Source organism: Aphidius gifuensis, linkage group LG1 (genome assembly GCF_014905175.1).
Source record: "Aphidius gifuensis isolate YNYX2018 linkage group LG1, ASM1490517v1, whole genome shotgun sequence".
In the NCBI taxonomy this organism is placed as follows: Eukaryota; Metazoa; Arthropoda; class Insecta; order Hymenoptera; family Braconidae; genus Aphidius; species Aphidius gifuensis.
In genome coordinates, this window is record NC_057788.1 from 28,272,255 (window position 1) to 28,287,497 (window position 15,243).

General features: G+C 22.5%; 2 protein-coding genes across 7 annotated transcripts in view; one reads left to right on the top strand and one right to left on the bottom strand.

The window, feature by feature from the left end:
* The first annotated feature begins 3,107 nt into the window (after positions 1-3,107).
* Positions 3,108-13,100, top strand: LOC122860072 (zwei Ig domain protein zig-8-like). Its single transcript, XM_044163730.1, has 7 exons — positions 3,108-3,248; positions 8,168-8,452; positions 10,357-10,541; positions 10,692-10,905; positions 11,923-12,109; positions 12,344-12,465; positions 12,668-13,100. Exons 2-7 carry the CDS (start codon positions 8,284-8,286, stop codon positions 12,796-12,798), a joined length of 1,008 nt encoding a protein of 335 aa, XP_044019665.1. The 5' UTR covers positions 3,108-3,248; positions 8,168-8,283; the 3' UTR covers positions 12,799-13,100.
* The window catches only part of LOC122860080 (protogenin-like), a 101,591-nt gene continuing 96,027 nt past the window's right edge, over positions 9,680-15,243 (bottom strand). For all 6 annotated transcript variants that reach the window (XR_006374424.1, XR_006374421.1, XR_006374418.1 and 3 more), the window contains 2 exons: positions 9,993-10,108; positions 9,680-9,730 (listed from right to left, as the gene is read on the bottom strand). The gene's annotated coding sequence lies outside the window, so the exon portion shown is untranslated. The remainder of the gene's footprint in view (positions 9,731-9,992; positions 10,109-15,243) is intronic.

A 15,243-nucleotide genomic window follows, 5' to 3' on the forward strand; every position in this document is an offset into this window, starting at 1 on the left:
CACTTAGTCCAAGTGGCCAAATGCCGACACAAATGTTAACGTAATGCCTGCGGCGTTGTTACATACATGTATATTCGAGAAAAGTTTAACTTATAGTTAAATAATATAAATAAAAAAAAAAACAAAACAAACAAACAAATAAACTGTAATTTCATTTAATGCAACAGTCAAAGGTTGTAAAACACAGTAAGGCTTTTTATTGCAAATAGTTTCCTGATATTTAAAAGTAAAATTTTAGAAAATTTTTTTTTTAATTTATTTAGTAAATAACTTGGCAATATGAAACTTTTTAGCTAGAAACTATTGAATGATTATTGATTCTTGATATTATTTTAAACACTTTTAATATAAAAACTAAAAAACTTTTTATAAAGCCATAAAAATATTGTCGTAAATAAAACAATTTAAAAAAAAAAAAATACAAACAAAAATTTCTATTATAAAAATAAAGTGAAAAAAGTTGATGAAAATAGCAGTGAATGAGAAGGTATTATTAAGGTATATCTAGGCCAAATGCATCTCTCTTTAAGAACCACGGATTTCTATACTCTGAATATCACAATAGATCTGATGGCATATGGAGGTGATGAAGAGGTCGGGTCATCCTCGTCAACAACAAACCCTTGATGCTTTTCTCGCTTTACAAATGCATAAATTTCAAAATACATTGTGCATTATAGCATCTCTACTCTATTTGAAATATTATACTGATTATATTTACATTTTTAAATTATTACAAAATATTATTAAATATATTTCAAGTTAATTTTATTTGAAAATTATATGATAAAATAAAATTAAGTATATACACAAATATAAATTTGAACTTGCATATATATATAAAGAGTTGCGCGTTAATGTTCCATAACCTAATGCAAAATGATGTTGTCTGTCACATTTTTTACGCACCAGGTCACACGGACGTCACTCGTTGATAATTTAAAACAACATATATTCCTTTGCACAAAGAGTGCTTCTCACGTTCTTTTGCTATATACACTGTATGAATATTTATGCAAGTACTCTTTCCATGGTTACATATACAGTATACCACATACTTGAAAAATGATGAGATTTTCAGATCCTAAAAATGATTACAGTGCTAATTTTTAATTTTTAATTACTTTATTCAAAATTATTTTGATTAAAAATGTTTATTTTTATTCCTCTTTCGAGCTTTATTTTTTTGTTATGATTTAATTTTTTTTTTTCATTTTAATTTTATAATTTTTGTGTAGATTTATTATTGATTATTAAAATATTTATAAATCAATATATTTGTGCTATTATTTCAAATTTTTATTTTATAGATTACAGTTTAAACATACGTTGTATATTTTGTTTTCCAAGGGAGCTTTATCAACCGTTGATGGAACAGAATTTAACTGATATTGTACCGATTTTTCTCTGCAAGACCTTCAATCAATATCACAATGTTTTTACCCTGATATTTCCTTCAACAATTTGATAACTAGAGTGATAAAAAATTCAGTGTAGCGTCATAATTGCCTTGATGAAGGTAATTATAAAATCTACCCAAAAAAAAAAGATAAAAATAAACTTAATTCAATTTTTCTTTGTTCGAAAATAACACTTGTTGATTTTTCATGAATAATACAAAATTATTATTTTTTAATGTCACCTATTTAATGTTATTTTTTATCATAAAACTTTTTTGAAATTTTTTAAAACTAAGTTTAGCAATTGATCTTTGATTTGTTATTATTATTTTTCGAAATATACAGTCACGTTTTTGTACTTAAGATTATGGAGATACTAATGAAACAAAGCAAATAAAATCGATTATTTAACCATTTAGAAATCAAAAGATTACATTTAAAAGTTTCAATGTGTATTGTTTATCGTGCATGATAAGTTATCTTAATCTTATTTTATAAATATTGCAGCATTGTATTTCATTTGATATATTAAATTAATAGTTTGATTATTATGATTTTTAATTACTCATTAAAATATTAAATATAAACAATAATTAAGTATAATTTTAGCTCAACAACTGAAGCATAAATAATCATAAGATGAAGGTATACTTCTTGAGAACAAACTGACCTTGTTAAATTACAAGATTATGTTTATGAATTGTCTAAAGGTATAAGTATCGTCAAAGTTCATTGAAGCTTTAATAGAATTTTGGATGAACTACCTTAAAACTATTCTTGGTTGACTCATTAAAAAAGTTTCAATATAAATATCTTGTCAACTTTTTACTTATAATTTAAAATACACAAATAAATTCAACTTATTTTAATGTATTATAAATAATAATTTGAAAATACACAAAAAAGTTATGAAAAAAAAAATTTACAAATCAAGAAAGAATTAATTGATTATTAAATTAATTGTTTCATTTTTTATTTAAACAATAAAGTTAATCTATTTAAAAAAAACTTACTACGATAGTAGTTTAAAAGAGAGTGAAAAAAAACATGATATATTTGCCTGGAGACAATATATATTTTTAATATTTTTAATTCACTTCAATCTATGAATAAAATTGAATATCAAATATGCAAATAAAGATATTAAATATTAAATAACTGTATTTTTTTTATCATTAAATTTATTGTGATTAACAAGTATCAGTACACTGCATGCATATTGGTCATGTGCAAGTGACAGTGTTTCCATTTGCCGCCAATGATGCATTGCCAGTGGTAACGCCTGACTATATCTTGACTATCACTACTTGACTATATTTGTTTTGTGCATTTGTTGCAGCTGCCTGCTACTTAAAAATAATAATTATCAAAAAATCATCAAGTATCATTAAATAATATATTCATACAATATTTATATTGTATAAAAAAATTATTAATTGTTTTTTTTTAATTATTTAATATAGTGGAGAAAAAAAATATTTAAAACTTTAGATAAAAATTAATTTAACTATTTAATTTGAATTTAATTAAAGTATTGAATTTATATATTTACAAAATAATTGTTAATTTTTATCGAGTGTTATATTCTTTTATCGTTAAAAAAAAATATATATATATATATTATTTGCTGTTCGAAGCGCCATCCGAGAGATTCAACGACCACGTGGATAGTAGGGGGAAAAATAGCAGTGAGTTTCACTAGCCACCAGTCAACGTCTGATCGTAATACTATTCACAAGTTTCGGATTAACTATTTCATAAAATAAACCTAATTCAATTTTAAATTAATAAAATATTTGATTGATATTTTTTAAAATTTTTATTGTGCAGTGATGGTTACAAGAACAAGTAAGTAATTAATATTAATTTTTTTTCTTTTTCATATATTTTTTAAAATATATATATTAAGTGTGTTTTTAAAAAATAGTCAGGTAAATAGATTTTTTTTTTATATTTATTTATTTTAAATACATCAAAATAAACATACTTTGTCCTGGTATTTTTATTTTTCTACAAAGCAAAATCCAATTAAATAAAGTTATTTTAAAAAATAGATAAAAAAAAGAACTGGCAATTTAATGATTAAAAAAATACATTTACATATTGATTTAACTCTTAAAAAATATAATCCCATTTAAAAAGCAATTAAATTTTGATATTTTTATTTTTTGAATATAATAAAATTTGATGATATAAATAAAAATTATGTCATGTAAAAGAATATAATTGGATATTTTTAATTTTGTATATCCAAATAATTCAAGCTTTTATCACATTAATTTAAAAATTTAAATCCTCCAAGGTCTGAACGTTGGTCACTTTATTTAACATTTGAATTTTGTTCTGTATTAAACCTCACGTATTTTATCGATTTTCTCAAAAATAAAATAATATTATTATATGCAATTTTTCATCTGATTTATCAATTATTCATTCACTAAATCCAACATCATATATATATTTTATCAAGTAATAAATAATTATTGCTAAAATAATTCACACAAAGATGAAGGTAAAAAAACTTACTGTAAAAGTAAGGTAGAAATAAAAAAAAATTTATTAGATAAAAGATTGCAAATGTGAGTATCGAGAAATGTAAATTCAGCAAGTGGAAATCAAGTTCAACGGTTGAGCTTTAAAAACTACACTTCAAAGGATAGCGTGCTTGCTGAGCTCTACACAATATTACATACGCATATTTTATTTTTTAAAATCTTTTTTTTTCTACCTCATCATGAAACGTAACGTTGAACTATCTTTGTAAAAACCTTATTATTTAAACTCATAAAAATATAAAATAATAATATCTTTTCTCATATGCTTTAGGAAAAATTGAAAAAGAATATTTCCCTTTTTTTTTTTTTTTATTCTCCTAAGCTGAAGTAAGAGAAGATTTTTCATTGAAATATTTTGAGAAGCTTACAATGTATATACGTACTTGAAAAAAAAAAAAAGTCTATAGTCAAACTAGTCAGTTGAAGTATTCATTCACTAAAATATACTACAAAATTTTGAACGTATATATTATTTAAAATACGAAAATTCAGCTTAATCGTTTTTATATTTTTTAAAATATTATAAACGATACATATTTTTCACTACGAGCTTAAATTTATGATAAATATGATTAATTATATAAACACCTTGGTAAATCCATCGATTTATTTTTAAGCTATTCATTATTATAAAACCCAGGGGGATCAAAAAAAATATTGCATACGCTTTTCTCCATTATTTTTCATCATCTACTAAGCTTTTTCTTTAACCTATTACTCAAACGAAACTGAGGAGATTGAGACATGACATTTTTCATTTGTATAAATATATTTTTAAAAAAATGTTGAGCTTAACTTTCAAGCTATTTTTTTTTTTTACTTTAATTATTAACGTAAATAATCTAATTATAATTTTTTTGTAATTTAATTAATTATTTTTTATTTTCATTATGTCTAATGACTAATATTTAATTAATTACTAGCTTATTAATAATTAGGGTTGATTAAACATAGTGTGATATATTAAAATTGATTTATAAAAAATTCAAAAATTCATTTGTTAAGTAAAAAGAACCGCAGTACGTTGTCTAATGACTACCTAATGTTGAATAACTTGGCAACAATTTTTAGAATTTTAATTGTCTACTTTTACAATAGGCCATGACCCAACACATGTTGACAATACAATATACAAGTACCCCTATAAATGTTCGTTATTTACCGTGAGTAAAGCTTGTTAACAATGATTTCCTACCCCTCATAAAAAAAAGTCATTTAATCAATACTATCATTTTTCTTTTTTCCTCTTTTTTTTCACATGAAAAATAAAATATATATTAAAAAAATTTCAAATAAAGATATCATTTTTTATACTAATCAACAGTTGACATAATTAAAAAAAAAAAAAAAAGAAGAATGTCATTTTTATTACAGTTTTATATTTCATTCATCAAATTTTAATTATTTTTAAAAATAAATAATAAATTTTTATCATTTGCTAAAGTCCTGGTTATTAATAAATTTAATTGAATTTTTTTATTTTCTAATTTCACCTTTTTTTTTTTTTTTGTTATGTATGTATAATAAAAATAAAAATTGTACAATCAAAAATGATGATAACCGTCACGTTTATTGATCAATAAAAAAGTAATATAAAAAAAAAAAAATAATAATAAAAATATAGAAATAACAATCTTCAATTGTTTTTTGGCTTTGGGCGATGTACGCGTTATTCTCACTATTCTGTACTTTACTGTTATTATTATTGTACTCATTACAATGCTTGAAGCATAAAAAATTTCATCTTCAATGTCTCGTCAACATCAATGATCAACAAGATGAATAACACGAGTTTTATTTATTTTCTTATTTTGTGCTGCTACAATATATAATCCCCAAGTTTTTTTAGTAAAATAAATAAATTGATGAACTAAATAATAAAAATAATATTCAGTACATAGCATTGATATTTTTTTTATAGATTGCAATCAAAAATATTATTATGTTTCAAACAAAAAAAAAAAGTCAAACAAGCTGAGTGTTTTTTTTTTTTAATTACATTAATCAAGTAAATATCTTGGAGAACAAGTTTTATCCGGCTAATCTTCTCCTTCAGCTCATTTTACAAGGTATACAGTTAAAACAGAAGGATCATTGATTATCTTAGGATGCAACAACAACACTAATCATTGAACCGTGTAAATTCCGATATAGAATGTGATATAATCGTAAGATCGATACAGATAAATCGGATCAGTCTAGTTTATAAATTTACAAGAATATAACAGCATCGAAAAAAATTCTTTTTATTATATTAAAAATGAATTTAATTTTATATAATAAAAAAATTTATTTATAACATATATTGATTGATAATTAATTTATTAAAATTTGTTTATATATTTTTTTTTTTTCTTAGTTTTTTATACTTTATAAAACAGTTAATATTTTTTGGAAAATAAAATTCATCTTGAATGAAATTATTTGTTTTTTCTTCTTCTTTTTTTTTTTATGTATTTATATATTTTGTTAGAATAACGTTGTAACATTGTAGAACACACCAACAATTTCACCTTGCTTTGTATACGAGTAATAAAGTTTACATATTTGCATTGCAAATTATACAAGACACAACCGACACAGCCTCTCTCAAAATAACAGACAAACTTTTACTCACACCTATATTTAATGTTTAGACAATGACAGCAAATATGATGTCATTTTTTTTTTTTTTTTTTATCACCAATCAAAAGTTGGTAAAAAGTACTTGATTATATAAAAATATTAGACAACTTAGTAATCATGTTAAAGTCATTCTATTTTTATGACATTTTATAGAGTCAGTTAAATATTGTAATTTTTTTAATTTGACAATTTTCATTCACGTTATGAGAAAAATTTACATTCGATGAAAATTAACTATTAAATAAAAATAAACTATCAAATTTTCTTATTTAAAAAAAATTGCTTTAATTAAATTTTTTGTTTTTCTATAATTATCAGTAACTCGTTTATTTAAAAATCCTTAAATGAAAAAAAAGTATATAAAATTTACATTTTCAAATTTAAATAAAATTCAAATATTTGTCAATTATAATTTAATTAATTTTAAAATCATAATTTAATTATTTCTTTAAGATATTTTATAATTTATATTTTGTCTTTTAATAAAATTTAAATATATATTTCCAAACTTTAATACGAGTCACGATAATATTTAAGATCATAAAACATTTTTTATTATATTATATTTACATGTTCATATATAAACTTAACGTGTTAATGTTAAACGGATTCAGCGTACTTTCGAGATAAGCAAGATACACGATAAACTGTACATAGACGACATTTCTGTATAAATTGACGATTAAGAGTCTGACGTTCTTGTAAACAAAATTTAACCAACTATGTGCGTCTTTAATGCCACCGTGGGATTTAAAACGATGATGAAAAACTTAAAGTATATTTTTTTTTTTCATATAATAATTTATTTACTTTTTAAACTTAAAATACAATAGATATATTAATCCCAAGTCAAATAGTGAATATCTTCAAAAGAAAAAATACAAAATAAAATAAAAAATATTTATACAAAGTTACTTTATCAAATAGAGCAGCATTTATATAAATATCGTTATAAAGCTATCAGCCATACAAAGAAGACTCTCTTTTTCGTATATTTGAATAATTTCTATGCATGAAAAATCAATATAATGTTCATGTTTTTTTATCCTTGTAAAATATAGTATACTATAATCTCAAAGGAAAAAATATCATTGGAATATATCTTCATATAGTAAAAATTGTTACGTTTGACGAGAGGTTTATTTATTTATTTTTTTTTATATGTACCATTTGCTTGTAAAAAAAAAATTGACGTTTGTGTATTTTTGTAGATAAATATTAACTGTTGCAATATAAATTTATAATATCCTCGTGATGATAATTAATAATATAGATTAATTAATTAACAATCCATGTGAAAATTTGTATTGAGTGTATTTAAATATTTGGGTTGTATGCACTTAGTACTAACGAGCATCTGTTTGTCTAAGTTCAAATATCAAATGATCTGGTAGAATGATCAAATTGGCAATTACTTAACTACCATTGTAAATGCAAGTTCAATTGTTACTAACATTGTAATTTATTGTCAAGTAACTAAAGAGCTATTTTCTATATTAAAATGTTCATTTTTGCATAATTAATTGCTCATCATTTTGTAATATTTAGAAGAAAAGATATAATGATTTTTTATTTGTCTATTTGCAGATCTGGTAATACATACAATTAATAAAAAAATTAATTGATATACAGTTTAAGAAGAGAAAAAAAAAAAGATTAATGATAATTAAAAATTATCAAGGTATGTAAAAATAAAAAAAATAATGTCTTTGGGATCAAATTGTCGAGGAGGTTTATTTTTAATGCTGACAATTTTTACAATTGTAAATGGAAATCATCATAGACATAGACATCAAGATATTTATCATCAAAATAATTTTATAAATAATAATCGTAGTACGAAAAATCTCTACAATATTTCTCTTATTGAGGGTAAGTTTTTAAATTACTTTGAAATCAATTTAAATATTTATATATTTATTTGACATGTAATCAATATTAAACTTTTTTTAAAAAAAAAAACCATATACATATTGAAAATTTAAAAATAAAATATTTCAATATGAAATATTCAATTTATTATTTCATTTTAATCGCATCTGTTTTCATTCGTGATAAATGTAATTTTAGAGATTTTTTTTTTTTATTTTTAAAATATGTCTAAAACATGTTTTCAATATGACATTTATTTTCATGACAAATAAATTACGATCAAGTACTAAAAGAAGGGTGCAACCATGATTTTTTTAATTTCGACATTTAATAAACTCAAAGTGTTTACGAGAAAGAAATATTCCTTCTACTTATTAGCATTTTTATTTTTTATTAATTTTTTATAATCTTCTCATAAAATTAAAAATTAATAATCCTTAAATCCATGAAGGAATTTCTGTGATGAAGAAATTAAAAATGTTTTATAAAATTAGCTCTTTTGTTCGTTAGAAAACGATGAATTTTGTTAATTTAGTTTGGAATTTATTATCGTCAAAGTGTATATAATATATTAAAATTAAATTATCGTCATTGACGAGAGAAAACTTATAGTAAAATATATATACAAATTTTATGAGAATTTATATATGCATGTAAATTTATTTTATTATTTCAACTTTATAAAGTGTAAATTAGTAACAAATTTAACTTATTGTCCATACAGCTATATATAAATCACAATCACATGTGTGTTACAGTGAATCCAATAATGATATTGGACATTTCAAAAAACGAGTTTTAAAACAAATAAAATAAATAATGAACAATCATTACAAATAGAGATTAATGTAATAAAATTCAAGTCAGTTTTACGAATTATTCTATCTGTACTATTCACTATGGATTTCTATCTTCGGCCAAAAGTTTTGTATATTTATTATTTTACTTTTCTCAAGTGTATAAAAATTAAAAATTATAAACATCATTTTCACAATGTTAATCTTATTAAAAAATTAATTTAATATTTTTTAAGAAATATAATTAGAATAGTTTATCATTTTTTTTTCATTTCATTTTGATATTTATTTTATCCAAATTAGTATTTAATTTTATAAGTTAAAAATTTTAACTATGATTAGAAAAATTGAGAGATAGTTTTTGAAATTCTTGTCCGAGTGATAATAACAATATAATTATATGTATTTTTTTTTCCAAATAATTGTGGTCGTTTTATATCCCCAAGCGTCTCTCTACATAAATTTCCATTAACCCAAGGCACTGTAAAATGGATATCCCAACATTTTTTTCTCGAAATCGTGTTAAAAAAAAATAAAAAATAAAAAACTTGTATTCTCGTCTTTTTTTTTCTATTTTTATTCAAAAAACAAATTGAATTTTTATCAAAAATTTTATCTGACATCTTAGTTTACATATAATTTATATATTTGAAAACACATTCTGTTTTTTTTTTTTTTTTCTTCTAAAAGCTTTATAAAAAAATATAAATAAATATATAAATATAAATTTAACGAGTTCTTACCTTTGAATATACGTCAATGATATTAGTAGAATTTTTTTTTACTTTGTAGTTATTTTTTTTTGAAGCAATGCTTAACATGAAAACCGCATTGCAGACGTTTATGGTCCCTGATGAATCTGAAAATAGAAAATAAAGTGAAATTTCGGGTGAATAGATAGTACATACTGAAATTTTGTTAAAAATAAATGAGCAGAAAACTCATCAGAGTAATTAAGTAATATTATAAATTTAATTTAGTCATGAATTTTCACTTATTACTAATTTATAACATTGAAATAACAATAATAAATGAATTTAAAATTTTTAATTCAAATAAATTGATATATAAAAAATAATATTTCATTTTTTTTATTTGAAATAATAGCTAAAATAAATGCTCAATTGCCACCACTACGATTACCACGATTGAGGCATCATCATGTCAACCATTGGGATCCCTATTTTGAAAATGCTGATGGCCAAGAGATCAATGGTTCGCAGCGTGTTGCACTTCACCTCGGATCAACCGCGATGCTGGACTGTCGTGTTGCAATGCTCGCTGATAAAACGGTATACAATTTACTCAATACGTCAAAGAGCTTTAACAATCAGTTTACATTCAACTCAACTATTCATTCGTCAAAAAAAAAGTAAATTTCATTTGGCAATTATTATATTGACTACTTAGTAATTATAAATTATTTTTAAATTTTAATTTAGGTCATGTGGACACGTCAAGGGATTGAGAGACCATTTTTACTTACACTTGGAAAGGATGTTCATATATCAAATCCACGTTACAGTATTAATTTTCAATATCCCAACAATTGGCGGTTGACAATTGAATCAGTACGTCGGGATGATAATGGACAATATGCTTGTCAAGTCAATACACATCCACCAAAAACTCTCATTACAGATGTCAATATTCTTGGTAATAATTTTTCATTTATTTCATTATTTTAAATTTACGTATTTTAATATTTTTAATATTTATTTTTTAATATGATAAATTTATTTTCAAGTTATTTTTATTTCCATTGAAGGTCAGTAAATTTATGTTTACATTAATACTTATGTATAATAATATTTCAAACTCTCTTTGAGAAGAAAAAAAATTGTAACTGATGAAGAAATGAAACTTTTGTCTTGATATCTGCTTGAAAGACGGAGTTAAAACTTTTCTTCTTCAAGTACACTCGTCAACTCTCTGTCGATTCATTATTAAAAAAGTAAAAAAATAAAAAAAAAAAAAATAATAAAAATATACAATATAAGAAAAAAGATAAAGTTCTTCACATAATCTGATTTCAGAACAAATGACCTATGTATAAAACCAACATCAGGTTCAATCAATAAAACCAGCAATCTAAATTTATAAATAAAATAATAATAATATTTATACTACAATATTTAAATTGAAAATTTATTTTATTATTTTTTTCCAAAATCACAAATATTATTTACAGGATTTTTGATTGACTATAAAAACAATGAATAATTGAAAGCATCATTAATTTGAGCTTTTCGTTATGTATACTAAATATTGATTTGTAATATATAAAAAAAATAAAATAAAATAAGAGAATAAATAATAATCACTTGTCAGAAAATTACACATCATAAACAGAATTTTAAATGACAATACATATTCAGTAAGGAAATATACATTGATGAACATGATATGAAGCATGACGATTTGTGTTTTGAATATTACATTCGCGGCTTAATTTCAATCAGCATGAATAATTACAACCAGATGACCGCATTGATCTAAACTTGCAGTTGATACAGACATCAAAAACACAATATATTGAAGCTAATAATATTTATATTTGCCATCAATTCTTGTTAATTATTTATTATAAAAAAAATTTGTTTAAAAAGTTTCAAAAACAATTGTAAATCAATAATCTACAATGATGGATGAATTTTATTTTTTTTGTTTCAGCACCAAATGTAAAAATTGTCGATGAATTTGGACATGAATTGAGAGATCGTTACTACAAAACTGGAAGCAGCATTGCATTGATATGCTCAGTTCGTTCGTCAAATTCGATTTTTGAAATTTCACATCCAGCATGGTCAAAAAGTGGTTTTAAATTACCAAAATATATTCAAATTCATCAAACAAATAGGTAAACATCATATTCCTTGATAAAGTGTCCTTTTTTTTTTTCTATTGTGAGCTTTTTTTAATTCTCCTTTTGTTATTTTAATTATAAAAATATTTTTAACTGTCAAGTATGTCAGCAGATGAAGAATTTACATATAAAATTAAAAAAAATATTCATAATGAAATTAATAAGTTGACAAATAGAAAAAAAATAAAATAAGAAAAGTAATTAATATTTTTGTATTTAAAATTTTAGATCTCATGATGAATCTGTTATGGAATTGTACATCAAAAGTGCAACAAAGACTGACAGTGGAGAGTATTCATGTTCTATTGGAGAGCTCAGCACAGCAGTAGTGCATATTCATGTTTTAAATGGTATTGTTTTATCTTGACCCTCAAGCAATATTATTTTTTCAAAAAAAAAAAATAAAAATAAATATACTTTTTAATTATTTAGAAAATTATTTATATTTTTTTATATACATTATATATATATTTTTTTTGAATATATTATTTTTAAAACAAAAAACAATACTTTTTTAAATTAATTTTATTTTTCATTGTTGTTTTTTTTCAGGAGAAACTCAAGCTGCTGTCCATGATCAGTGGAATTCAGCGAGTTCATATTGGAGTCAAATATGGATACTGACAGTATTAATAAATTTTTTTATTTTCTACAATTTATTTCCTCTGGTTTATTCTATGTAGTATTTCACATAAATATTCATAGTTGTAATAGATATTTAAAAAATTGAAATTTATCTTGTTTTATTAAATATAATTTTTACTTTTTTTTTATTTATTTAAATAATATCATCTGTAAAGAAATTAGTTTTATTGAATATGTAGAATTATTACATGATAAAAAAATTATGCCAAAATATAACATTGACTAAAAATAATTATGTCAATGATAAACTGTCTTATAATTTATAAATAATATAAATTGTAAATATAATATTGAATGTATAAAACAAAAATGTGATAAAGTTAAAGAAAAAAAAAGAAAATACTATTGTGATTTATTTTTAGATAAGTCCTTTAGCCTGTAGTTTGAAATTTTTAATTATAAATAAATAATTGAATGGAAAAAACAAAGAGCAGCTCAGATAAGCTCTACAATATCATCAGGAACTAACAAAATGAACAATCAATTAAAAAGATTTTACTTGGTACATATGAGCTTGCAGCTGATAAAATATCATAGGATGAATGTACAACCAGCCCAGGATATGTATCCTACTATCAATATCGAAAAGCTCTGCAAGCTTTAGTCGGTAAGTTGGAGAATTTTAAATTTGTTTTCATCACATGAAGCTCAATTGGGGTATAATTCCAACGACTCACGATAAAAGCTCTGTTATCATTTGTGCAGATAAATAAAATTTAAACAAGAAATTGATTTTTCAATTTATAGATATTTATTATTTTTTTTTCTCTATATTTTTTAATAATTTATTTAATTTGTTTAATACAAGAACAAACTACAACAAAGTTAATTTTTTATAGCAATTATATTTTTTTAATTGATAAATTATTTAACTTGATTAGAACAGCTGTAAAAAAAAAATTGATTGAAATGCCAAAATTGACAATATAGTACTTTTTTTATTGCACAATCGATTATTGATGCAAAAAACTGGACTTAATTATTTTTTTTTCATTCACGTAATGCTTAGATTTTTCACAATAAAAAAATATTTATTTACCGATGGATCAACAAAAGAGCCACCATCAAATAGAAGCTGCTCGTACGTGGTGAAAAAACATTAGCATTATATTATGATGAATGTGGTTATCGGTATACAGCATTTTTAAAAACATGCAATGTAGAAAATGCATTTGTAGAAAAAAAAATATTGAGAAATTGCATGAAATCTCAGTATTCTTAATGGTCATATATGAAAATTCTGTATATAAATGAAAGTAGATAGTGAATATGAGAGTTGAAGTTAATAATAGACAATCAAAATATTATCTTTGAAATATTCTAATCGCGTACATCCTCAGAGAATAGAGAGAGCCTTTGGTTTTTGAGTATATTCAACAATGTAATATTGTAATAAGTACTTTTCGTGCTAGTGATTAGAATATTCAAATTTAATATGATCTCTACAGTTCTTACTTTGGCCTCAAACATGCGCTTTGACCTATTAACAAAAAAAAAATTTATAATTGTATATTCACGTGTCGAATATTTAAACAAAAATATCAACGTATTGAACTAATTTAAACTCGTCATTTTTTTAAATTAAATATGCAAATGTAAATAAGATTGTCTGCTTAAATAAATTATATACATATTACGACTCAAAGCATAAGCTATATATTATTTAAATAATAAATTATTATAAATATGTTTTTAATTTTTATATCAATTAGAAATGATGATGAAATACATCACAAAATTGAAATAAAAAGCTAAAATTTTAACTTATGAAATGATCAATTTAAAGATAAATAAAATGGAGAAAAATATGACAAAGAGACTATTTGTTTTGAACAAAATGAAAAGAAAAGTAACTTTGAAAATACTGGTTGTCAGTATAAAGCTCTATTGTAATGGGATCTTAGTCGTAAATTCAAAGAATCGTCGGTGTATTTTTGGTAGAGGTATTATTCGGACAGATAACTTGAATCTTTTGAATATAAAAAGAGCCAAAAAGTGAAAAGATATCATCGAATGGTTATAAATTTTTTTTCAATCATCTACTATTTATATACACATTTGAAAATATAAATTTATACAGCTTAAATAATTTTATACATTATTGAAATAGAGTAATTTATATTTAATATGAAATGAAATTTTTTAAGTGCTTCAAGTAATTAATTATTAAAGTAATAATTATTATGATTTTTAATAACTTGTCTTCTTGATGAAAATACAAGTTTAAAAAATAAAAAACAATTAAAATAGCTTGATGTTCTTTTTTTTTTTTTTACAAGAACTTGAGTGATTTATAAAGCTTTACTTTATAGATGTACTTGTAGATCATTGAGATCGTAGAATGAGAATGTGATAGTGATAGTAAATGTGAAAATAGCTCCAAATAAAGCTGCAAGTTCGACACGACATCGACATTACACGGTTCAACGAGTAGATAATTTTGGCCACGCCAAAGCGTGGTTTGCCATTAGTCTTCAGACAAT

Bases quoted from the DNA above. Each gene is read 5' to 3' on its own strand.
- LOC122860072 (XM_044163730.1), top strand. From the start codon at position 8,284: ATGTCTTTGGGATCAAATTGTCGAGGAGGTTTATTTTTAATGCTGACA. The intron at 12,110-12,343 runs GTAAACATCATA...TTAAAATTTTAG, and splicing joins CAAATTCATCAAACAAATAG to ATCTCATGATGAATCTGTTA. The intron at 12,466-12,667 runs GTATTGTTTTAT...GTTTTTTTTCAG, and splicing joins GCATATTCATGTTTTAAATG to GAGAAACTCAAGCTGCTGTC.